Source organism: Cricetulus griseus, chromosome 7, assembly GCF_003668045.3.
Source record: "Cricetulus griseus strain 17A/GY chromosome 7, alternate assembly CriGri-PICRH-1.0, whole genome shotgun sequence".
NCBI classification, from domain to species: domain Eukaryota; kingdom Metazoa; phylum Chordata; class Mammalia; order Rodentia; family Cricetidae; genus Cricetulus; species Cricetulus griseus.
This window is the reverse complement of record NC_048600.1, coordinates 35,864,584-35,889,758: the sequence shown is the minus strand read 5'-3', so window position 1 is coordinate 35,889,758 and position 25,175 is coordinate 35,864,584. Positions and strand designations below refer to the sequence as shown.

At 49.8% G+C, this 25,175-nt stretch overlaps 1 protein-coding gene across 1 annotated transcript in view; it reads right to left on the bottom strand.

Moving 5' to 3' along the window:
• Positions 1-25,175, bottom strand: part of LOC103163831 — a 108,247-nt gene that overhangs the window by 17,242 nt on the left and 65,830 nt on the right. The window contains exons 37-47 of the mRNA XM_027424790.2: positions 24,823-25,040; positions 22,218-22,411; positions 18,463-18,768; positions 17,752-17,936; positions 13,955-14,162; positions 10,961-11,127; positions 9,452-9,564; positions 8,479-8,560; positions 2,835-2,972; positions 2,007-2,169; positions 803-924 (exon numbers count right to left, since the gene is read on the bottom strand). Of these exons, the coding sequence (XP_027280591.2) occupies positions 803-924; positions 2,007-2,169; positions 2,835-2,972; positions 8,479-8,560; positions 9,452-9,564; positions 10,961-11,127; positions 13,955-14,162; positions 17,752-17,936; positions 18,463-18,768; positions 22,218-22,411; positions 24,823-25,040 (1,896 nt within the window). The remainder of the gene's footprint in view (positions 1-802; positions 925-2,006; positions 2,170-2,834; positions 2,973-8,478; positions 8,561-9,451; positions 9,565-10,960; positions 11,128-13,954; positions 14,163-17,751; positions 17,937-18,462; positions 18,769-22,217; positions 22,412-24,822; positions 25,041-25,175) is intronic.

Here is a 25,175-nt window from a genome sequence, read left to right as displayed (position 1 = left end):
GCTCAGAGGTTAAGAGCACTGACTGCTCTTCCAGAGGTCCTGAGTTCAATTCCCAGAAACCACATGGTGGCTCACAACCATCCATCATGAGACCTGGTGCCCTCTTCTGGTGTGCAGATATACATGGAAGCAGAATGTTGTACACATAATAAATAAATAAAAATCTTTTAAAAACAAACAAACCCAGAGTCTGCAGATGCAGAAACTGGGCCTCCAACATGGGCAAACAGTAAGCATTGCTGAAAGAGCAATTGAGTAGAGGACCCTCCAGGTCCCCAGCCAGGCATCTGTGACCCTGGAGAGTGCCCCCTGCTGAACAGGGCTTCCCACCTCCCCAAGCCCGAGGCCTGCAGATCCCTGCCTTCTGAGGGCTGCTGACCTCTGCCCCACCTGAGAGGTGGAGAGGGTGGACAGGGTTTGTGGGGGCTACAGGAGCAGGGGAGCAACACCTGCTGAGCTGAGCCTTCCTTGCTGCCCCAGCCAAGCCCTTCCCTGAAGGCTCAGGGAGACCTGGTGTAACAGCTACATGCCTGGGGGAGTGGCTAAAGACAAGTGCTGTGTGTGAGCAGACAGGTGTCACCCTGGCTGTGACCCCAGAGGAGTGACAGCAGCTCTCTGTGCTGTCTCAGGTTCTGAAAACAGGGTTTAGAGGTAGAATGGATGGCACATCAGCTGTGCTTGTCATGAGAGACTGAAATCCACATCTCCTGCCCCACTTTTGGACACCTAGTGCAGCTGGCTGACTCCCATCAGGTCCCTCCCCCCACCCCTCCCAGGGTCTCCTACTTCTCCTACTGCCTACCTGGTCTTTATTGTCCCAGGCCACAGCCAGGTCACCATGGTGTTTGTCTCTAGAATGCTCTGAGGACAGGTGGAGGCTGCAGTGGTGTGGCAGGGACAGAGACAGCTGGTGGGAGAGCTCCACTGTGGGGGACATGAGAGGAAAGGGTGGCAGTAAGGTCACAGCTGTGTGTTAGGGTCATGGCAAGAGACTGGTTCGGGGACCCAGCTGATAACAAAGCCATTCAAGCAGGTGGCCACATTCCCTACTCTATAGAGCTCGGTCACAATGTCACTTAAAGCATCCTAACTGTCCCCATGGGACCTCTGTTCTCTTTTTCTTCTATCCCAATCACACTGAGCAGCCAACCCACACCAACCCAGAGTCGCCTCTGAGCCCCAGCCCGGGGCCTCAGGCCATGCCACTTGTTACTTGAGGCCAACAGGGCACAATACCCAAGCCTTGGCCTTTAGGGGTCTGTTGCCACTTCCTCTCCTGACCCCTGATTAGTCACCATGGAGCACACCCTGGCTGACTGTTGATGGCTTCAAACCAGGCTTCAGGTGACAGCCAGAGGGTACTGAGATCAGTAGAGATCCCAGAGATCCAGAGCCCCTCCCCTTAGTGGCTGCTGACCTTGAGACCATGAACCTACCAGGGGCCTCCCTGCTGCTCCTCCTACCACTTCAAGCCACTGTGTTTCATTCAGGACAAGGGTTTTTTATTATTTATTTGCATGTGCACATGAACATACATACTTCACTGCATGTGTGTGCGAGATTGTCTCCTTCAGCTTGTGGGCCCAGCTCAGGTTGTCAGGGTTAATGGCAAGTGCTTCACCCACCAAGCCGATTTGCTTTTGTTGTTAATTTTGATTTACTTGAGACAAGTAGCTAAGAATGACCTTGAACTCCTGACCTTCTGACTTTTACTTCCTGGGAGTTGAGATTGCAGTCATAACCACCCCCCCACACACACACGTTTTTTTTAAGATTCTGGGAATCGAATGCACTCTACCAGCTGGACTTCAGCTCTACCCGCTCTGTGATTTTGCTGACATGGGGGTTCCTAGCTCTCTGCCTTTTCTCTCTGAGGGCTGAGCCTTGACTATCTTGTGTCCTGAGGATTCCCTGGGGCCTAGAAGAGCACCAAGGACAAGCAGGCACTCACTCATGGCAAGTGAGAGCACCCCTAACCCCATGCCTCCTGCTCCTCATCCACTTACCCTGAAGACGGACATTCCCCGAGAGCTCTGAGAGGGCGCTGGAGAGGCTCCCATTGAGGGCCGCCTCCCTGCCATCCCACTGCACCACGTGGTACAGGATGTGGGTGCCTTGTGTTCTCTGGAACAAGGTCCTCAGGGCCAGCTCTGTGGGAAAGGTGCTGAGCTGGAAGACAATGGGATAGCCAGTGCATGGCCTCTTAGAGCTGAGCCACCAGCCTGAGGTGGGGAGGGGCAGACAGGTCCAGAAAGGAAAAGGAGCTGTGTGTGGTCAGAATCACAATGCTAAATAAATCCTAAATGTGAGCAGACAGTATAGAGGGAGAGGTGGGGTGGCATATTTCTCCCAGAGTCTGGAAGGAAGGTGGTTGTAGTAGAGACTCCAGCCTGGCACTTCCTCCTGCCGTCCCCATCCAGCCTGTTCCAGCCAGGGGCTTCTAGCCAGTTCTCAGAGTCATCCCTACCCCAGGTGCTTAGCATAGGGCGTTCTTTCCCCAGACAAGCTTGTCATTTAGGATTAGCTCAAGGTGTCATCTCCTCAGGTGACACTTCCTGACCCCATAATCATATATATATATATATATATATATATATATATATATATATATATGGTTTCTTTATGTGGCTTTTGTCACCTGCCTCAACTAGATTACATATTCAATGACAGTCAGGGCCCATCAGTTCTGTCCTGTGCTATATCCCACCTTCATTCTGGAACAATGCCTAGGATTAGGAGATGATCAATAAAGAATTAAGATGAGACACACAGCTAAGAGTCCCTTCCAGCCAATTTGCCCCCTTCAGAGCCTAGCTGGAAGGGACTCTACGCACCTGCAGGAAAGTCTGTTGCAGCAGGATGACACTGGCGAGGTCGTCCTTAGCAGCCAGTAGGCTGGTACTGACATGGAAGCGGCGCTCTTCCATCTCTAGTACAAAGGTGCCTTGGGTCTCATCCTTGGAGTACTGGAGCTGGTGAAGGGAAAAGTGTAGCAGAGAAACCATCAGATCTCAGCCAGATGATGCTTGGCTCCGGACTCTGTTCCCAGAGCTCCAGAAAGGGACCTAAAGCTTCCTGAGATGAACAAACTGATGAAATAAGGGTCTTGAGTCTAGGCAGACCCCGAGGTGCGATGCCAGCTGCACTCCTCATGCTCTTGTGCTGTAGCAGTGAACAGCCCACAAGGATCTAGTTGTGGTATCGCTTGTGACCACAGAGGGCAGTGTTGCACAAGGACAATGCTCAGAGTGGTAGACCAGGCTCCAGGCTGGCTCTCCTAAGGGTGGGTTGAGTCAGTGACAGGTTTTTGGTTTCCAGAGCCTTGGCCTTTTAATCTTATGGCTAAGGATAAGGATGCTTACTCTTCCACAGGACCCAGGTTCTGTTCCCAAACCCCGTTGAGTAGCTTCTAGCCTGTCACTCCAGGGGATCTGATGCCCACTTGTGGCCTCTGCAGGCACCTACACCTGCATGCACATAGCAATACATACAGACATACACATACACATAAAAATTTAAAACAATAATAAAAAGTCAGGTTACAAAGAGAAACAGAGATTCCAGATCTCAAGTTGGCCTTCAGATTGATTTGTCCTACTTGGAAAAGAAAATTTTATTTTGGGGGATGGGGGTGTATGTACACATGAGTGTGCATGTGTGAGGAGGCCAAAGGCTAATGTCGAATGTTTTCCTCACTCATTCTTCACCTTGTTTTTTGAGACAAGGTCTCTCACTAAACCTGGAGCTTGTTGATCAACTCAACTAGCTGGCCAGTGAGCTCCAGGGATTCTCTGCCCCCTCCCCCCAAAACACACATCCTTGGATTATAGGTGTGTGCTGTTATGTCTGTTTGTCTATCCATTCCTCCATCCATACATCTGAGATAGGATCTCACTATGTAGCCCTGGCTGGTCTGGAACTCACTATGTAGACTAAGCTGGCCTTGAACCCACAGAGATCCTCCTGCTCTTGCCTTCTGAGTGCTGGAACTAAAGGAATGCACTACCACACCTGGCTGTGCCTGGCTTTTTATATGGGTACTGGGAATCCAAAATCAGTACTTTACACGCCCCCCCATTTGATTATTATCAGTCTTGTTTGAATATTTACATGTCAGGACCACAGTAGCTATTGTCCTGCAGTGACAGGACCCAGTGGCTTCACAAGGGACAGGGTGGCTTGTGGCTTAAACACACACACACCTGCATTTGCTTTCTGGCTTTTCCAGCCAAGTTTTCAGATTTCTGTTCAAGGATAACAAAATAAAAGTGGCATAGTACAAGGCATCCTGCACAGGTCTGGGTCCTGTCATGGGTTTAAACCTAGGACTAAATATTTAAGAGGCCTTACTGAACAGTTGGGAATTTTATTATCCAAGTGTTGTTTCAGCATTCAAGTTCGTATCAGGCCTGAAGACACGGGCCTGTAAATCCAACACTTGAGGAATCTGAGACAGGGAAGTAGTAGAATGGTGGTGAGTTCAAGGTCAGTATGGACTACATAGCGAGTGTGATGGCTTGAAAGAAAACAACCCCTATAGGCTCAAAGGGAGTGGCACTATGAGATGTGGCCTTGTTGGAGTAGGTGTGGCCTTGTTGGAGGAAATGTGTCACTGTGGGGGTGGGCTTTGAGGTTCAGATGCTCAAGCCTAGCTCAATGTCACTCTCTTCCTGCTGTTGGATCTGGATATAGCTCCTTCTCCAGCACCATGTCTGCCTGCATACTACCATGCTTCCCGACATAATAATAACAGATTAAACCTCTGAACAGTAAGCCAGCCCCAATTAAATGTTTTCCCTTATAAGAGTTGCCATGGTTATAGTATCTCTTCACAGCAACAGAAATCCTAACTGAGACAAAATTGGTACCAGGAGTGGGGTATTGCTGCCATAGACCAGACCATGCTTTGTTTGGAGGAATATGGAACACTTTGGGACTTTGGACTAGAAAATCTACTGGGTACTTTAAGCAGGCCTTAATGGGGCATACTAGTAGGAGCATGGAAGACAGTGGTGCTGAAGGTGATTTGAACCATGGGAGCCTGGCTCAAGAGGTTTCAGAGGAGAAGAATATTAACATGTGGTGATACTTTGGTGAAGAATATGACTGATTTCTGCCCTTGTCCGAAAAGTCTGCCTGAGGCTCAATTGAAGAGTTATGGATTAACAGCTTTGACAGAGGAGATTTCAAGACACCCTGACTGTATTATGTGGCTATTAGTGGCCAGTCTTCTTGTTTTGTTTTTTTGAGACAGTGTTTCTTTATGTATCCCTGGATGTTTTGGAACTCTGTGGACCAGGTTGGCCTGAAATTCACAGTGATCCACCTACCTCTGTCTCCTAAGTGATGGGCTTAAAGGAGTATGCCACCACCACCTGGTTAGTGGCCCATTTTACACAGATTTATAATGAAAAGGAGCAAGTTAAGCATGGAAAATTACAAAGCATACTGTTAGAGGAGAAAAGGAGCTCCAGGAGGTAAATGTTAAAGAAAAGCCAGATGCTAAGTGGAATCATGAGCAAGACTCCACCAGGCTAAACTCTAACTTGTGAAAAGGAATTAAAGAAAATCTTAGGACCAAGCATGTGGTACATACCTTTAATACCAGTCCTCAGAAGGCAGAGGCTGGCAGATCTCTGAGTTCAAGGCCAGCCTGGTCTACAGAGCTAGTTCTACGACAACCAAGCTTTGACAATGAAGGAAATCATCAAAAAACAGAAAACTGGTGAAAATGTGTTTGAACAAGGGGACCATGTTCCAGCCCCAGCAAGAAGCAGAATTTGGCAGCTTCGGCCATGTGGTTCTGGCTTTGGAGTCAAGGATACACAAAAGGGGTTATGGAATCTTCCACCATAGCTAAGGAAAGCTGCCGAGGTCAGTCCTGTGTCAGGAGTGTCCCTGCATGGAGGCCTAGAGAGCCATTGTGTGAAGCTGAGAAGGTGAAGCCTGGATTGTGTTGGAGACCCCAAGATGCTGGAGATGATGGAGTTGTGGGATTCCTGCCAAAGAAAGCCGCTAACAGGGAGTGGAACCAGCCCAAGGAAAAGAAGTGTATTGGAGTCAACAAAGCTGAAAGGAGTTGGAGATCTGAAGAGCGTTTTCACATCAGACATGGAGATGCAGAGTTTGGAGTTTGCCAAGCTGGGTTTCAGTCTTGCTTTAGTTCAGTATTTCCTCCTTGTGCTCCCTTTCCTCCCTTTTGGAATGGTAATGTGTATCCTGTGCCATTGAATGTTGGAAGGATGTGAGCTGCTTTTTTATTTTGATTTTATAGGAGATTACAGTTAAGATTGCATGAATCTCAAAAGAGAATTCAGACTTTTAAACATTGTTGAGACTGTGACAGACTATGGGGACTTTTGAAGTTAGACCGAATGCTGTTTTGCATTATAATATGGCTACCAATCTATGGGGGCCAGGGAGTGGAATGTGGTGGTTTAAATGAAAATGGCCCCCACTAGGCTCATTGGGACTGGTACTATTAAGAGATGTGGCCTCATTGGAGGAAGTGTGTGGACTTCGAGGTTTCAAATGCTTAAGCCAGTGCCACTCTCTCTTCCTGCTGCCTTCAGATCCAGATGAAGAACTGTCAGCTCCTTCTCCAGCACCATGTCCTCCTGCTTGTCACCACACTTCCCACCATTCTAATAATGGACTAAACCTCTGAACCGTAAGTCAGTCCCTAATTAAATGTTTTCCTTTATAAGAATTGCCATGGTTATGGTGTTTCTTCAGAGCTATAGAAATCCTAAGACAGTGAGTTCAAGACTAGCCTTGGCTGCATAAACAGACTGCCTCAAAATTTTAAAAATGGGTTCAAGGGTGTAGCTCAGTTGGTAGATGACAATGGACTAAATCTCTGAACCTGTTAGCAAGCCCCAATTAAATGTTTTCCTTTAGAAGAGTTGCTGTGGTCATGGTGTCTCTTCACAGCCATAAAACCCTAACTAAGATACCTGGTTTCCAGCCCCAGCACTGCATAATCTAGGTGTGGTGGTACACCTATATTCATCTGAATATCTCAAATTCAAAAACACACTCAGCTAAAAAAGGAAGTTCTAGCCTGAGCTACATAAGACCAGGTCTCTAAGGAACTAAACATCCTGATTTTTGTAATTGTACTGTGTTATATAAAAACCCTTGTTCTACAAAACACTTGAGGTCTTTAGGAGTAAAGACATAGCCTCATTAACTCAATTACACTCAAAAATGTGTAGGCTGCTCTGTCTCATGGTGACTTCTTTGTTATTGATTGAGACAGGTCTCATGTAGCCCAGGCTGGTCCATAATGAACTATGTTGCTCAGAGTGACCTTGACCTTCTGCTCCTCTTGCTTCTACCTCCCTAGTGTGGGGGTTACAGGTGTGTGCCACCATGCCTGGTTTATGGGGTGCTGGGGCTAGAGCCCAGGGCTTTGTGCCACCCACTAAGCCACATGTGGGTGTCCAACAGTAACCTGTCTGTGACTGAAGCTAGTCTAAGTAAAACTTGAGTAAGAAACTAAGGTGTTGTGAGTTCAAGACCAGCCTGGTCTACAAGAGCTAGTTCTAGGACAGCCTCCAAAGCCACAGAGAAACCCTGTCTTGAAAAACAAACAAACAAAAAAAGAAACTAAGGTGTTCTCCTTTGACTGTGGTACTGAGAAAACACCCACTCAGGGGAGGGCTGCTTACAGTATGTGCTCTGTAAACAAAGGTGGCCTGGACATGATCAGGAGGGCTTTGGACAAAGCCTGTGGCTGGTAGGAAAATTCAGTGGCCAGGGATTGGGGTGGGAGGTGCATAGCTCAGTGGTAGAGAGCTCAGCTATCGTGCACAAGGCCCTGGGTCAGGCATAGCACAGGAAGTTATAGGCAAGACAAAGGGGACGGCAACAGGAAGAATAGGAGGGCAGGAGAAGGCAGGGGAAGAGAGGGGAGGGGAGAGGAGGGGAGAAGAGGGGAGGTACTGGCTAGTTGGCAGGCCTAATCATTCATTCTTTACCAAGAAGCTATCCTATATTGGTCCCTGTGGCAAGAGTTGGCATTCCCTATAGGAACTCCTTATTTGGGGACTCAGAGACAGACAAGGACATGAACAGTGACAATGCAGAGGCAGCCTTCAGCCATGGTCAAACAAGCCATCCTATCTGCCCAGACCTCCCTGTAAGGCATTCAGCGTATGGTGGTGGAGTTGGCATTGCTCAAGGGCCAGGGCATCTGCTGCAGCTGGTGGGGGCACGCCAGGTTGGGGGGGGTGTCAGGCATCAGGCACCAGGGCGGGCAGACCTCCCAGCTCCAGAGGGTCCCCTGGGCCCCTCTGGAATGTAAACATTGGATGTTTGGGAAAGTCAAAGCCTGAGTTTTGGGGGTGGCCTATGGGGCCCACTGAAGGCCTCTGACAGACAAGGGTGTACACACACCCAGCAGCCCAGGCTGCACAGGACTGCCTCTGGCAGTGTCTGGAGCTACTTAGAAACCAGGGGTGCTGGGGCAGTTACCTTGGCTGTGGCAGAGACTGAGCGGGGACAGCAGTCCAGGAGGGAGGAGAGGTGGTGTCCACCCCACAGCAGCAGCTCTTTGCTGGAAGCAAGGAAAGAGAGGGTGGAGCTGGCATGAAGGCATCCGGTTCAGCACTACCCCAGGTCAGAGGCCCAGAGGCCCCAGATGTGAGCAGTCCATTCAAGTGTGGTCACAGTCACCAGGGCACTGGGGCATGGGTCTCAGCACAGGTTCCACCTAGCTCTGGCACCAGGAGCCAGTTTCTTGTCCTACACCCTTAACCTCAGTTTCCCTATAAAGGGTTAGAATTGGCTCTGGACTGTGTCTTCCAAGAGCCCAAACTCTTAGGTCTGCATAGCAGGAGCCTTCAGGGGTGTGGGCAACGGGACTTACTTAGGCCTCCCAGCCTCTTCCCAGGAACCCTTCACTGGCCCTTCCACCGGTTGCTTATACGTGGGGCCATGGTCTCTGCAGCTGGGGCTGTTCTATGTACCCAAGGGTGTTCAGCAGTCCTCCTCTCTTGGCTTAGCAATCAGAAATTTCCCCAGTCACTGCACAGCCTCACCCAGGTGAGAATCACAGGGTATACCTTTAACAAGTAGGGCCTGAGCTCAAGAAGGGGAGCTAGTAACCCACACCTCTCTTAACAGGAAAGTGTCCCAAGCCCCAAGCCAATTCCACTAAGACCAGTGAGAAAGTGTGTACGTGTGTGTGTGTGTGTGTGTGTGTGTGTGTGTGTGTGTGTGTGTGTGTGTACTCATGCATGCTGTCCCAGAGGCCAGGGAATTTTTAAGAGCTTGGTGACCTTGACAAAGCCACTCTGCCTCTCTTAGCCTCCCGTTCTGTAATCTCAGTGGATTGTGGTGGTTTGGGGAGCCATCATGTCTCATTGAGGCCCAGCAGGGTCCAGATGTCAGATGCCTCCAGTTCACCTCCTCCTAGGCAGCCCCCAGAACCATCAAGAGCTCCCACCTGTTGGCATGGTTCTGGCCGTGGACATGGAGGGACAGAATATCTTGGGTGTCGCAAGTGATTTGCAGGGAGGAACTCATGTCTTCCGTGGTCCAGAGTTCTCGGAATAGTAACTGAGGTAGGGTGGCAGAGAAAACAAGACACACACTGTTGGGGTGCTGAGGACCTTAGATATCAGTGGAGATAGCTATGTGACTTGCAGCCCCAGAGCAAGACCTGCCCAGCCTGCATGCAGGCAGGCTCTGGCTCCTGGCTCCCCCTGGACACAGGGCTCATGGTCAGGGCTCAGAACCAGATGGACTGGGGGTAAGGGGAGTCTGGTATTCTCAGTTGTGGGGGACACCAGGAGCTGCCTTTCCCTTCTCAGCCGAACTGTTGAACAGACAGCAATGGCTGGAGGTGAACTGTGGGCCTTGACACCAGGACAAGGCACAGAGGCAGGAAGAAACACGGCCAGGGTGCAGCCCCATGCAGTGGGGACCATGGAAGCACAGGGTTGAGTCCTCACTCCACTGCCTGCTTGCCACATGAACTTGAGCAAGTCACCTAAACCTCATGTGTGACTCACATTTTCACAGCCAATGGTGTCCCAGAATTCTTAGCTAACAACATAGATCTAGTGGTGCACGCCTTTAATCCCAGCACTTGAGAGGCAGAGGCAGGTGGATCTCTGTGAGTTCAAGACCAGCCTGGTCTACAAGAGCTAGTTCTAAGACAGCCTCCAAAAGCCACAGAGAAATCCTGTCTCAAAAACCAAACCAAACCAAACCAAAACAAACAAAAAAACCAACCCCCCAAACAAAACAAAACAAAAAAACATGGATCTGCACAGTTCCATGTGACAGGAGTATTACTATTCACACATGAGGAGACTGGAGGCACAGAGAGGGCAAGCCATCTCCTCAAGGTCACACAGCTAGGGGGTGACAGAGCTGGTCAGGGGGTGACCTGAGGTAGTGTTCACAGGATGTGCTGTCCTGCACCACAGCAGGTGTCAGAAGGACTAAAAGCATGGGACAGCCTGATTACTGTTCTTAGCACTGAATACTGAGCCCAGAGCACTAAGCAATGCTCATAGCACTGAGTCATATCTCCTTGGCAAAACAAAGTTGGACTTCAGCTCTGATTCATTACTGGACAGGCAGAGAGTAGCTAGAACATGGTCATAGGACACAAGGCCTGCGGAGGAGTTTACTTCACAGGCCTTGGCTAAAACTGTCTGTTTTTCTGAGACAGGGTTTCTCTATGTAGCCCTGGAACATGATCTGTAGACCAGGCTGGCCTTGAATTTGAGATCCTCCTACCTCTGCCTCCCGAGTGCTGGGATTAAAGGCGTGCACCACCATGACCAGGCTTTAACTGTTTCTTATTTGTCTGTCTGATTGTTTAAAGAGCCTCTGAAAACTACAAAGTGTGGTGACCGCTTGTCAATCCTCTGCTCTGCACAGGGGAAACTGGATGAGGGGTAACACATTTGGAGAGTGGTGGGCTGGCCCTGTGGGCCCTCACCTGGCTGCTGAAGGGCAGGCCCAGTCTCTGGAAAGCATGCACCGTGTGGCTGGTATTCACTGTCGCCTCCAGTGTGCCATTTGGCAGCCAAGTCAGCAGGGCTGTCACATCCACACTCACCTTGCTGTTCCTGCCATGGAGGACCACATGGGCCCAAGTCTGGGTCTCTAAAGGCAGAGTGACAAGAACCATGGGAACTTGAACTCCCCTCCCTCCCTGGAGAGGAATGCAGAAGAGACTATAATGAGGATATGCTGCAACCCATGCATGTTGGCAGAAAGGCTACCAGATCATTGTCTGACCTCAGGCTAGCTGCTCACCTTCCCAAGCCCCCAAGATATCATCTATCACAAGACATCCCCTAGACCCTCCTCTGAGAAGCCCCACCCCATTCCTGCCTGCCACCCTTCACGGCTGGGTATCTTCATCACATCACAAGGCACAGCAACTTGTGCCTCATGGGGACAGCAGCCTAGGCAGGCGTTATCTGTGCTGGCGGGTGCAGCTGTTGGCCTAGCAGGCACTCAGAAGCACCTGTTGAGAAACTCATAGAAGAATGAATGTTTTTTCCTGAAACTGGCACGGGCCAGATACCAGCAGCTCTCCTTCAGTGACAGACTCACAGGTCACCGAGAATCTGGCCCAGGCTGCAGCATTCCACACCTGCTGCCATGTGGACAGCTCTGGCAACTTTTGCCCCCAAGTGGGGCTACCTCTCCATGGCTGTCACACACAATCCCTCCAGAACAGGCAGGTCCACCCTGTCTTGCACCCCCACCTGTCCTCTGCTATGTATGGAAAATGACTGACAGACCTAGGAGCTTAGAAGTGGTTCCTACTGTGTGTCAGAAGTTGGGGTCATGCTAGGTAAGGCTCACCACTTAGGTCTGAGCCCATGGGGATATCCAGTGCCTTGAAGCCCAAGCCTTGATTTCCTCATCTGTAAAATGGTTGCAGCCCACCCACCTCAAGACAGCCCCCAGGTGACATCACCCCCAAGGATCTGGGGGGTGGGAGTGCACTGGGTTAGAAAACACTCATTTTCTTCTTGCATCATCCATAGTCAATCATACGTCTGCTATGCTTAGAGTAAAGGGAAGGGACATGGATCTTATGCTTGGGGACTCCTGGCTGTCAGGGACACCATGACAGCTAACACTGAACAGGAAGTGTCACTGTGGGCTGGGGCAGCTAGGCATAGAGAGCTCTGGAGGAAGGGAGAGGCTGGGGGGGGGGGCTAAGAACTAGTATAATCCCCAGCAAGCCTTCTCATGAGTGATCTCGGGCCCCAGCATGAGAAAAGCCCCCATTTAGCTCCCCCACCCCCTAAGGAGGCTGAAAGACAAAGATGGAAACATTTGAGGTCAGAGAAAAATGATCCAGGTGATAGGGAAACCACCCCGGGTCCAGAGTAGTCCAGAGCCAGGGCCTGCATCTATCCGGAGGACAGAGGAAGGCAGAATATGAAGCCAGACTCTGGAATCAGACTGACTGAGTTCAAGGCCTGGCTTCATTATAAGCCAGCTGTGTGGCCTGAGGCAAGAGACTCCACCTCTCTGAGCTATAGGGAACAGGATGAAGACCATGAAGGTTGGGATGGTGTGGGGGTGAGAGCGGTGCTCTGAGGCCCTGATGGTGAGCATTGGCTGTCAGCTTCACAGGATCTAACATTACCAAAGAGCTCAGTCTGTGCACATGCCTCTGAGAAACTTTGTAGAACTGGCAACTGTGGTGGGAAGATCCACCCCGAATGTGAGCACACACACACACACACACACACACACACACCCAGCCCTGACAGGAAACAAGAGGAAAAAGTGAGCTGAAAGCCAGCATATATCACACTCTGCTTCTGGACCGGCTTTGTGATGTGAGCAACTGCCAAGAGCTCCTGCTGCCTGGAACTCCTGCTGCCTTGACTTCCCATTACAATGAACTATAAGCCAAAGTCTGTCTTCCTCCTTTAAGCTGCTGTTATCACTCTCACAGTGGCCCTTCTAGAGCCGACTTCCAGTGAGTGAGAGAGCTGTGCAGTCACGGGGCACTCGTGCATGACAGAAGGCTTGCCTGGCTGGAAGTGCAGGGTCACTGCTGGCTCCTACCTTCTCCTTCTCTTAATTACGGGTTGAGCTGTGTCCCCACTCTAAATTCTTACCTCATACCTGTGAGTGTGACCTTAGAAAATGGTCTTTACAGGTGTGACTAGATAAAGCAAGGTGACAATGGAGGTGTTGGTATCCAAAGCCAATCCTGGTGTCCTTGTAGGAGAACAGACAGACACAGAAAGGAGGTGGTCCCATGCAGACAGAGGACAGGCTGGAATGATCTGTGTAGCTAGGGGACATCCTGCCAGCAGAAGTCCCTTGGGACTCCTGGAGGGAGACCAGGCCACCTGTATTGTGATTTTAGATGCCTGGCCAGAATTCAGAGTAAATCTCCCGAAGTTTCTAGCTTCCTACTTTGGGAAATTGTGTATCTCTAAGGGGTAGCCTGTGGAGGACCAGGCTATCTTGGTCAGTCCTACAGCCCAGAGCCAGCTAGGCCTGCCTGGGTCAAGGCTGGGACTAGATCTGGGCCCAGGGGATGCTGCCCTGATGGGGAATGTCCTTTTGTACATATGTTTCTTTTATTGGTTGATGAATAAAACACTGTTTGGCCAATAGTCAGTAGAGGCAGGAAGATAGGCAGGGCTAGGAGACGAGGAGAATTCTGGTAAAGGTAGGCAGGGAAAGCCCACCAAGAAGAAACACCATGTAGAGCCCAGGAAGACAGGACACTCCAGGTGTTCTCTGGTAAGATAAGGCCATGTAGAAATACATAGATTAGTAGTTACGGGTTAATAATTAAGAGAGAATTAGCCAATAAGAAGCCCTAGCCATTAGTCAACAGTTTAATAATTAATATAGTGTCCATGTGTTTATTTGGGACTCAAGGGTGGTGGGGCCTGGCAGACAAGAAAACTTCAGCAATACTGCCCTCCGGATCCAAGCTCACCCTGTATCTGTAGTTCAGCTTGCAGGTTGGCCTCATCCGGGAGCCCGGCCTGCAACAGGACCTCACTGTCGTGCTGGCTGTGGCCCCATAGCTCCAGACGGCCCTCATGGGCCCAGTAGTTTACAGAGCAGTTGATGGATAGAGGGCCTGTTGAAATATATGTGGAGTGCTCAAAGCTGGCGGCACCATCACGAATGTCCACAGAGACCTGCAGGGATACGATAGGGACGGACTATCCCAAGCTGGCCACATCCCAGAACCCCAGGGATTTCAGGACTAAAGCATGGAAAGAACAGGCCTGAAGTCATACAGGTTCCCATCAGTGACGTAGGGCTCAGAGAGTTCCAGGGAGGGATCCAAGGAGAATAGCCAGAGTGAGCCTGGGAAGGTGAAGATGTCCAAATGGTGGAAAACAGGGTCACAAACCTAGGACTGCTCAGCTCTTGCACCTGATCTTGCCAATAAAGTTTTATTAGAATATGGCTCTGCTTCTTCATCAACTACTGTCAATGGTTGCTATCCCCTATGGGAGACTCCCATGGCCTATAGGTCTTCTTCTTCTTCTTCTTCTTCTTCTTCTTCTTCTTCTTCTTCTTCTTCTTCTTCTTCTTCTTCTTCTTCTTCTTCTTTCTCCTTTTCCTCCTCCTTCTTTCTTCTTTTTTGAGGCAGGGTCTCTTTATGTAGCCCTGACTGGCCTGGAACTCGATCTTTAGACCAGGCTGGCCTTAAACTCACAGAGATCCACCTGCCTCTGCCTCCAAGTGCTGGGGTTAAAGGCATGTGCCACCACACCTGGCAGGTTTTCCCATCTCATCGCCTCTTAGTGAAGTCTGCTGGCCTTTGCTGTAGCTCATTGCTCCTCCCTGTTCCACCTACAGCTGTCTCTGGCCTTAGGTAAAATCTCCACCCCCATTACTGAAAAAGAGATGAGGATTGGGTTAAGGTGGGCCGTAGCTGCCTGCAGTGTTGGCTGTGGATCAGGATTGTTGGTGTTACCCAGGCATACAGCCTCAAGCTGCCCCAAACCAGCCAGATCAGATTTTCATTTAAAAAAACTATTATTTTATGTATATGGATTTTTTTTGCATATATGTTTGTGTATCACATACATGCAGTGCCTGGTGTTAGAAGGTGCTGAAGCTCTGGAGTTACAGATGGCTCTGAGCTGCCATGTGAGTGCTGGGAGCTGTCAGAGTCCTCTACAAGAGCAACAAGTATTCTTTATCACTCCACCAATTCCCCTGCCTCCGATTCACTCTTTCTTTCTTTCTTTCTTTCTTTCTTTCTTTCTTTCTTTCTTTCTTTCTTTCTTTCTTTCTTTCTTTTCTCTCCCTCCCTCTCTCTCTCTCCTCCTCCTTCCCTCCCACCCTTCCTCCCTCCCTCCCTCCCTCCCTCCCTTCCTTCCTTCCTTTCTTTCGAGACAGGGTTTGAAATCTGTGTCCTGGATCTCGCTCTGTAGACCAGGTTAGCTTTGAACTCACAGAGATCCGCCTGCCTCTGCCTCCCAAGTGCTGGGATTAAAGGCAGGCGCCACCAACGCCCAGCCAGATTCACACTTTTAAAAACTCAATTTCAGAAGATGTTTAGCCTGTAGGTGCATGGTGAGCTTGGACAGAGTGGTGTCACTTGTATCAGAGTGACACAGGAGCCCCTCTCCACTGGGTTCTAACATGTATCCACCCTCACAGTGCTTCCCCAGCTTCTGAGGCCCCAAGGTGTGACCAGCTCAGCTGGAATGTCTCCATCCTGGGCTGCCTGCCAGGCCTCTGCAGCCTCCTTCAGTGGACCTTATGGTCAGGTAGAATGGCTATGCAGGGACAGAGGTACCTCTGTTTCCCATCCCTCATGTGTCCCTCAGAGCCACATCCAGTGGGACAAGCCCATACAGCCACTAAACCTGGGTAGGCCTGTAACCAGTTTCCCTGGAGAGCTCTCACAATGTTGGCAGGCAGTCCCAACTGTGGGCCCTGTGTGCAGTTTACCCTCAGCCTGGGTCTTAGAGCTGGGACAGGGCAGACACCACCCTACATTCATCACAATGATCTGTAGGAAATCAATTCCTCATCTACACCCAGCCAGGGATAGCTCAGAATTAGCATAGCCCTGGAGTCTACCTGACCTAAGATGCTTACAGCACCCACTACTCTTGCTGCCATGACAGACGTTGGTGAGAAAGAACTCTTAGGTTCTGGACTGATGTCCAACTGCAAAGGGATAGTTCATGGACCACCAAGAGGAACCAAGGCCCTGTGGAGCTGGAGACCAGTGCATGCCACAGGGTAAGGGGGGTGGCTGGGGACAAGGACCACAAAAGTCAGTTCAGCTAGGGCTTCAGCCCTAGCCTATACTGCCAGAAGTCCCCAGAGTTACACAGTGTTAGCCTCTAGTAAGCCTCCATGACTCACTACCCTACCCAGTCAGAGCCCTAGTACCTGGAGAGGCCACTCTTCAATGTTCCCCTGGCACAGATCCAACAGCTTAGCAGGCAAGGTGTCTCCATTGCAGGAGACCTGTGGAGACAGCTGGTGGGAAATAGACATTTCTTCCCTGACCTGACCTCAAAGAAAGCATCTGTGCATTCTGACACTAGACACTGTTCTAGAAGGTTCAGTGACTATCAATAGCTCACCTTGTAGATGAGGAAAGAGGCATAGAAATCCACATGCTCTCCATGATGATTTGGCCAGTCCAAACCACATGACTCCATGTGTGAGTGTGTGTGTGTGTGTGTGTGTGTGTGTGTGTGTGTGTGTGTGTGAGAGAGAGAGAGAGAGAGAGAGAGAGAGAGAGAGAGAATGTGTTCGAGAGTATAAGTGTGTATGTGTGTGTGTATTATGTGAGTGTGTGTGTGTGTGTAGTGTGTGTGTGTGTGTGTGTGTGTGTGTGTGTGTGTGTGTGTAGGGACTGGATCCAGGACCTCACACAAGCTAGGTAAGCATTCTATCACTGGAGTCACAACTGTAACCCTCTTTCTAATTTTCTTCTTGAGCTGGGTGGTGGTGGTACATGCCTTTATAATGCCAGGACTCAGGAGGCAGAGGCAGGTGGATCTCTGTGAGTGGAGAATGAGTTCCAGGACAGTGGAGGCTATCCAGAGAAACCCTGTATTGAATTTTTTTTTTCTTTTAGAGACAGGGTCTCACTAAGTTGCCCAAGCTGGCTTTGAACTTGCAATCCTCCTGCCTCAGCCTCCCAAGTAGCTAGGATAATGATCCTGCCTTTCTAAGCCTGGCTCCACTCTTCACAACCATATGAGTGATGATGACCATATGAGTGACAGTGACCATATGAGTGATGGTGTCCATATCAGTGACAGTGATCATATGAGTGTCAGTGGATGACTTCTTTAGCCCACTGTTGGGCGGCTTCCTTGTGATGGCTGCTAGCAATTATCAACCTCAGAGGATATAGAACAGCAAACAGATAAACCTCTGGGTGTGTCCCTGAGGATTTTCTAGATTAGGCTCAGGTGGGAAGACCTGCCTGAATTTGGGCAGCAGCATTCCCTCGGCTACACTCCAGAACTGAATCAAATGGAGGAAGTGAGCTGTATACCTCCATCCATCTCTCTCTGCTTCCTGACTGCAGATGCAGTGTGACCAGCGGCCTCATCCTCCTGCCTCCATGCCTTCCCTACCACCAGGGACTGTGCCCTAAAACTGTGAGCCAAGACAAACCTTTTGCCAGGTACTGTATCCCAGCAACAAGAAAAACAACTATTTCACTTGTCTAGCCTACAAGGACCCTTGATTTCTGTCACATTGAGTGAGCCAAAGCCCAGTCCCCTTCTTACCCACCTGAATGTGCCCATGGCCATATATGGAGAAGGGGACAGCCCTGTGTCTGTGGCTGGGAATGGTGGGGCTTGAGGGGTCAAGACTGGCATTGAGGTGACAGTTTGCACTCCACAATTCCATCTGTGCTGAGCGGTTGGAGGATTCCTGGGCACTGGGCACTTGCAACCCAGAATTGGAGGCTGGTCCTACAGGTGAGACACCAGAACAGATGGCAGTGGGTGGAAGCAAAGAGACCATCAAAAGGGCCCAATCCAGCCTGCTGTGTAAGAATGGAAGCCAGAATTCTGCAGGACTCCTGAGCCCAAGACAGACTCCTAGATGCCCACTGTCCCCAAAGACTCCAGGTGTGTCACACAGAACTTCCCCCACCCCCCAGAAGTGCTAAGTTCATCTGATCCACTGCAATTCCCATCCATATTTAGGGTCAGACCTTTGTCCCTGTGGGCTCCCTATTATCAAGAAAAAGGCCCCAGTCTTATAACAAGGGACTGGGGTGGCCGAGTATCTACACATTGCTGAGACATCTTGGGTCTCTCCAGACAGCTAAAGAACAGTCCCTCGGAACTAGGACAGGTCAGAGCTGTCCCATAAGCACAGGTCACAGAAAGGCCTGGAGCCACAGCTTTGGATTCCAGGGGTCTCTTTTGCCCCTGCGCTTGGCTCTAGAATCTCAGACTCTGGGAGAAACCACACAACTGAGAACCCTCCTACCTGCATCACCCAATGGGCCCAAGTTGTGAGTCAGGTTGTCTGAAAACTGATGATGCCCAAGATCCCAGGTGCAGGTCCCATCCAGGGCCAGGCTGATCAAGTCACCATGGATGCTGGCCTGGCCCCCAAGGGCTCCAGTGTAGGTCTGCTGCCGCCCTCTCAGCTGGAGCTCTGCCGGCAAGGCCTGGCTGTAATTCTGAGTGATGGTGCAGGTCATGCTGTGCAGACTGCCATTCCCTGTCTCCTCATACTTATCCCGCAGGAGGAAGCTCAGCATGGCTGAGTCAGTGGCCACCATAACAGAACCTGTTGGGAAGGGGAGGAAGGAACAGAATATGGCATGGGAAGTTGCTAGCTCTGTGGCACTGAGAGGCTGGGTAAACGGATGTAGGAAGACCCACCCTCACTGTAGGCAGCACCACCCCATGGTCTGGGGTCCTAGACTAAATAGAAAGAAGGCTTTTGGCTTTGGAAGCAACGGGACCAGCTGCCTCATGCTCCCTGCTGCCACACCTTCCCTGAACATGATGCTGTAACCGCCAACTGTGGGCCAATACGCCCTTCCTTCCTTAAATTGTTTTTTTGTCGGGTATGTTGTTACAGCAATGAGAAAGGTAACAAAGACATCTGTATTACAAAATGTGAGCCTTTATCTCCATCCTTGACATGCGGATAGCAAGGGTCAGGCGCTATGAGAATCTTGAAAAGAAAATGCCAGCCAATCAGGTTTGCAGCCTGGGAACAACTGATGTATGGTTAACCGACATGTTTGACAAAGATTCAAAGGTAATTCGATAGAGACCAGAAAAACTTTTCAATAAATAGTGCTGGAGTAATTAAATATTTAAATAAAATTGCTTTTGCTATTATTAAATTAAATAAAGATAGGCTGGGGATATGGCTAATTTGGTAGAGTGTTTGCCTTGTATCCATGAAGCCATGGCTTCCCTCCCTGATGTGGTGGCACATACCTTCCATCCCCTCCCTGCCCACACCAAAGCACAGCACACCCTGGGCTTGTAGAAGGGCAGAGAGTTTGGGTCTTGAACCCTGGGCTTCAGTGCCCTGTGTGTGGGAAGGATGCTGTGGTCGCATATACTTTGTAGGAAGGGCACTGTCTTCAAACGTACTTGGGTTGTGTCTTATTGTGAAGCCCTGACCTCTGAAGCCTGGTAATGCTTCACTCCATCAAAACACCGAGTCAAATGAAACCTGAAACCTACAAGTAGAGTGCATACAGCCTGGGAACGAAATTCTATCTCAGATAGTTAGGTCCTTGCAAGGATGGGGCAGAACGGAACCCTAGCTGACTGCTTAGCTTCTGTTCGAGTGTGTGCCTACAGCCTACAGTGAAAGAGAGACACTGACTTCTGGCCACTAAGCTTGACTTCCTCAGACATGTCATGGAGAATTCTGAAACCGTGCATTCTACCTGTGTTCTGGCTGAACACAAATGCCAATCTGTGGCGGATCATTGCCTTCTGAGAAGGAAATAGCAGGGGGAAGGAGGAGGATGGAGAGATGGATCAGTGGTTAAGATCCACTCCTCCAGAAGACCCCAGCTTCTGGCCTCTGTAGACACTGTATGCACATGGTGCTGACATACATGCAGGCAAAACACCCATAAAAAAGAAAAATTAGTCTTCAAATTTTTTAAATGTCTTCAAAAAAGAAAAGGAAAAAGGCCTGAATGAAGCTTTTGTTGGCTTAGTTTGTTTCTGAGACAGCGCATCACACAGGCTAGCCTCAGTCAAGATCATCCTTCCTCAGGCTCCTGAGTATTGGATGACAGGAGTGTCCCACTGGACCTGGACAGAGCAAGCATGCTTGAGGTGGCTTTGTGATTTGGCTTGAGTGTGGAACGCAGGCATCCCTCTCCCCTAAGGCTCAGGAGTCAGAAGCTTGGTGCCCAGTGTGTGTGACATGGGAGAACGCTTGAAGTAGGTGATGTAAGGGTAGTGAGGAGACAGTGGGACAGGTAGAAACACGACTCACACATTCATGTGAGAATGGCAAAGCAAAAGACAATGTCTCCAACTAGTAGAGGGAGATCAGACTCTTGGTGCCATTTCCAAAATTTCCCTGATGTCTACAATGATGTCAGAATAGCCAGTCTGGTGGCCTAAGAGTCACACATCTGACTTCAGAAGATTGAAAGTGGGTCAAAATAAGGGCTGGAGAGATGGCTCAGAGGTTAAGAGCACTGACTGCTCTTCCAGAGGTCCTGAGTTCAATTCCCAGGAACCACACGGTGGCTCACAACCACCCATAATGAGATCTGGTGCCCTCTTCTGGTGTGCAGATATACATGGAAGCAGAATGTTGCATACATAACAAATAAATAAAATCTTTAAAAAAAATGAAAAAGAAAGTGGGTCAAAATAAAAAGCACTGCTGGGCAGTGGTGGTGCACACCTTTAATCCTAGCACTCAGGAGGCAGAGGCAGGCAGATCTCTGTGAGTTCAAGGCCAGCCTGGTCTACAGAGCTAGCCTTAAGACAGCAAAGGCTAACAAAGAAACCATGTCTCAAAAAACCAGATAGATAGATAGATAGATAGATAGATAGATAGATAGATACAGCACCATGGAGTGCTGGAGACAGGGTACAATGGATAGAGTGCTCACCGAGCATGCCCAGAGCTCTGGATGCAAACCCCAGCCCTACAGAAACCAGATATAGTGGTGCACTCCTGTAATCTCAGAACTCAGGAGGTAGAGACAGGAGGATCAGGAGTTTAAGTTCATCTTTGGCAACATAGAGAGTTGGAGGACAGCCTGGGTTACACAAGACCTTGTCTCAGAAAACAAAACAAGAAAACCACATGACACAGCTTCAGTCTAAAAATCCAAAATGTTCTAAAATCCAAAACTAATGGATCACTGACTCCATTGTGGAGCACTTGGGACTTGAATATTAAGACTTTATGCCAACCCCAAAGACCCTGAAACACAAAAATACTCCCATCCCAAGCATTTCGGATAAGGAGGTTCTTTCAAAATAAAATTGGGAGTGGGGCACAAACCACAGTGCAGATGTGGGGCTCAGAGGACAACTTGCACCTGTGGATCCTGGGAAACAACTCAGTTCTGTCACGCTTGGCAGCAAGCACACCTCGACTGGGTCTCTGGCCCAGGTAAGTGCTGCTGGTCTGTTCTAGACAGTACACCTGAGAGGCTCTGTGCCCAGGTGCCCCCTTTAGAGGTAGACTGAATGTTAGCGGCACTGACAAGTCCTACACAAGGATGTCTCTGCAGTGTTGTCAGTAGGAGACTGTCTTTACTAAGTTCTCTTGTGTCGAAGTCGATCTACCCTGGTAGTCCACAGGAAGCATCTGCCCAAGATGCTGAAGGCATCTGTGATGGCTATATCTGGAATTAACTAAAACCCAGTGGCTGGACACACCCATGAGGGATTTTTCTTAATTAAATCACGTGAGGTGGGAAGACCTACCTTTGATCCGGGCCACACCTTCTGCTGGCAGCCTATATAAGGACATGGAAGAGTGAAGCTTTTGCTCTCTGCCGGCTTGCCCTCACTCTAGATGGCGAGTCCATTCCTTCACTGGCATTAGAGCACACGTCTGCCAGATACCCTCATGGACTGAACAGCTTCTGGAATCTTGGCCCTTCTGCTGTAGACAGCCATTGCTGGGCCAGCTGGATCACAGCCTGTGAGGCACTCCAATAACCCCCTATACATTCTATCAGCTCTGGGCCTCCAGAGGACCCTGACACAGTGTTTCTCAGCTCTCACCTTCTCTGAACGCCATCTTCTGCTTTAGCATACTCTTGAGGCTAAGGACACGGGGCACTTTTGTCCAGCCAGCCACCGAGTGTTGGGCAAGGCTCCACAGGCTGAGGACCCAGCCTCCCCGTCTCCCCTCAGATGTTTTGAGGAGCAGCTGTGCTGAGTCCTGGTCCACCAGCACCTTGGAAAACATCTGTACCCTAGGAGGAATGTGATGGGGATTATTATGGTCTTCTGCAGGCTCAGATGTCCGAACACTTGGTCCCCAGCAGGAGGCGCTGTTTAGTGAGAGCTGCAGAGCCTTTGGGAGGTGGAACCTTGGTAGAGAAGTGGGTCATTGAGGGCTTACCTCACTTCCTGTCCACTCTCTTCATGCTCCTGCTACAGCTTTGGGCTGTTCCCTCTGTGGTGGACTACACCCTCAAACTGTGAGCCAAAATAACTACTTTCCAAAGGGGCTTCCCACAGTTGTTTTGTTCCAGAACCAGGAAAAGTAACAAACACAGAGATGGTAAATGGGTGGCCATTACTGGAAGTCCCAGGGAGACCATTGCAGGGGTGCTGTAGCAAGGCTTCATGAAAAGGGAGGCAGGGAAGTTGGGCACCCAGACCATAGGCTTTGGAGTCAGGCAAGCCTGGGTTCAAAACCCAGGGGTGCCACTCTCTAGCTGTGTGCCCACAACATGGAGACCTCTCTAACTGTCCAGTAGGGAATCAGATGGAAATACTAACCCAGACATGCACGAACCCTTGTGGGACCCTTCTTCACACAGAAGGCCATCTCTCTATGTTCCTTTTCAAGGGGCCCTTACCACTTCCCCCATTAAGAGACAAACAAGGCAGGCCTTGGGACGTGGGCTTTGATTGATAAAATAAACTGGAGGAGAGGCTGCAGCTTGGTGGTCCCTACCCTCCTAGTCCCCCAGCCTGGCACACATCTGGCTGAATGGTGGGCTTGATGGGAACTGGTTGTGCAAAGACTACAAGCAAATAATACATCGGGTTTTTTTTTTTTTTTTTGACCCCCTGCTTCAGCGCTGTTACAGATCCATCCTAATGACACACCGCCCCATATACAGTCACTGCCAAGCACCTTATCAGACCCCTCCCAGGAGCCCTGTGAGGGCTAACCATGCTATAATCTCCACCATCCAGGCAAGGAAACAGAGGCACGTGGCAGTAATTGGCCTGAAGCTCGTATGCTTACATTACTGTTTGTGCTTATCTTTACAATGCCTCTTCTGTGAGGTGGTTTACAGCTAAATGAACTTGGATTATTTGAGCTGGCTCCTGGCCCCTCAACAGGTTTTGTTCATGGTGACAAATGAGAGAAGTGCACTCCTGAAGCCTGATGTTAAATTTACCCTGCTGGGGTAAGGGGCACAACTCTTTTCATCACAGTAAATTCTGTATGGCACATAGTCCTTTGAGGTATGTTTTCTCTGGTGCACAGGCACACAGCTATGTGGATGTGAGCTTCCTTAGAGCTACTACAGATACTATCATTGGTTGGTTTTTATTTTTTGTACTGGCAGCTAGAAGCTCAGAGCCAACCTCCAGAGCAATACTATGGCATTGCATTTTCCAACCAGTGTCACCTTAAGGGCCACCCCCTTTCCCTCTACATTTCATTTCCCATCTTGCCAGTTGCCTCACGTGTTTTATTTGTTAACCTAGAACAAGGCTGGTGAACCAGTTTTTCCACACTGCTTTTACAGTCAGGTTTTACTGGATCGTGATCCTGCTCTTTGTTTCCTCGTGGCCCACACTGCTGTGTTCTTAGCCTGTCACCAGATACCCTCAAAGCTAGAGAACTCACCATCCAGACCTCGATTGAGACCCGTCTAGGTCCCGACCTAGAACAGCCTCTGCCATGGTGACAGATGACAGAAGTGTACTCATGTTTAATAATCTGCCTCAAATCAGCGTGGTGACCACAACTTTAATTCCAGTACTTGGGAGGCAGAAGCAGGTGGCCCTGTGTGAGGATGGAGCCAGCCTGGACTACAGAGTGAGTTCCAGGACAGCCAGGGCTACACAGTGAGGCCCTATTTCAAAATAATAATAATAATAATAATAATAATAATAATAATAATAATAAATATTTTGCCTTATAGATGGGGATAAGGATATAATCAGACAGATAGCTGAGCAGCTGGGAATGAAAATCCTGGGAGCCAGAGGAACGAATAACAGTCCTGGTCCGACCCAGCCCCCGGTCCCAGGTTCTCAATAACACGACATTTTGGGATGCCAATGAATGGACAGAGAGGAGGTGGCAGGAACAGGGCAGTTCCTGTGACTGTCTGGTGACATGTTTTCTTCTTTTGGGAAAGACAACATTTGAGGCAGGGTCTTTCTTTGTGTCTCTGCCTGGACTGGAACTCACCATCCTCCAGCTTCAGTTTCCACAGTGTATGAGTAAAGCAGTGTGTGGAAAGCTAACGCTACCCTCCTGTCCGCTCAGAGCCTTCTTACCAAGACCGTTACACCAGCACTGATCCAGGTGGTCTCAAGAATCAGGGCCTGCGGGGATGGCTTCGCCCAACAGTACACTAGCCTAGATCCCTGGAGGTCCTAGGGCTTTCTCAAGGCACACAGGGGCTGTTACCTTGCTGGGGTGACCATGGAGGACAACTGTAGCTGAAGGGCTCTGGGGGTGCTGAAGACAGCCTGGTGGAGGGAGGCCCTCATGTTCCAGCCCCGGCGGCTCCTCCTACGTTGCTTGCTAGTGTCCGCCTCTAGCAGAAGCAGCTCACGGCCAGACACACGCACAGACAGTGACACGTCCACTCTGCGCTCCTTGTGACATCCTGTGGCAGCCTGCACCTGTAAAAAGGCAGAGAGGGCAGGATGCTGGAATCGATGAAGGGTCAGCAGAAGCCTGGAAGAGCATGACCGCCCTCTAAGAGACACTCCAGCCCAGGGCAACTCCAAGGGCTGGCTCCCTGATGACAAACAGGA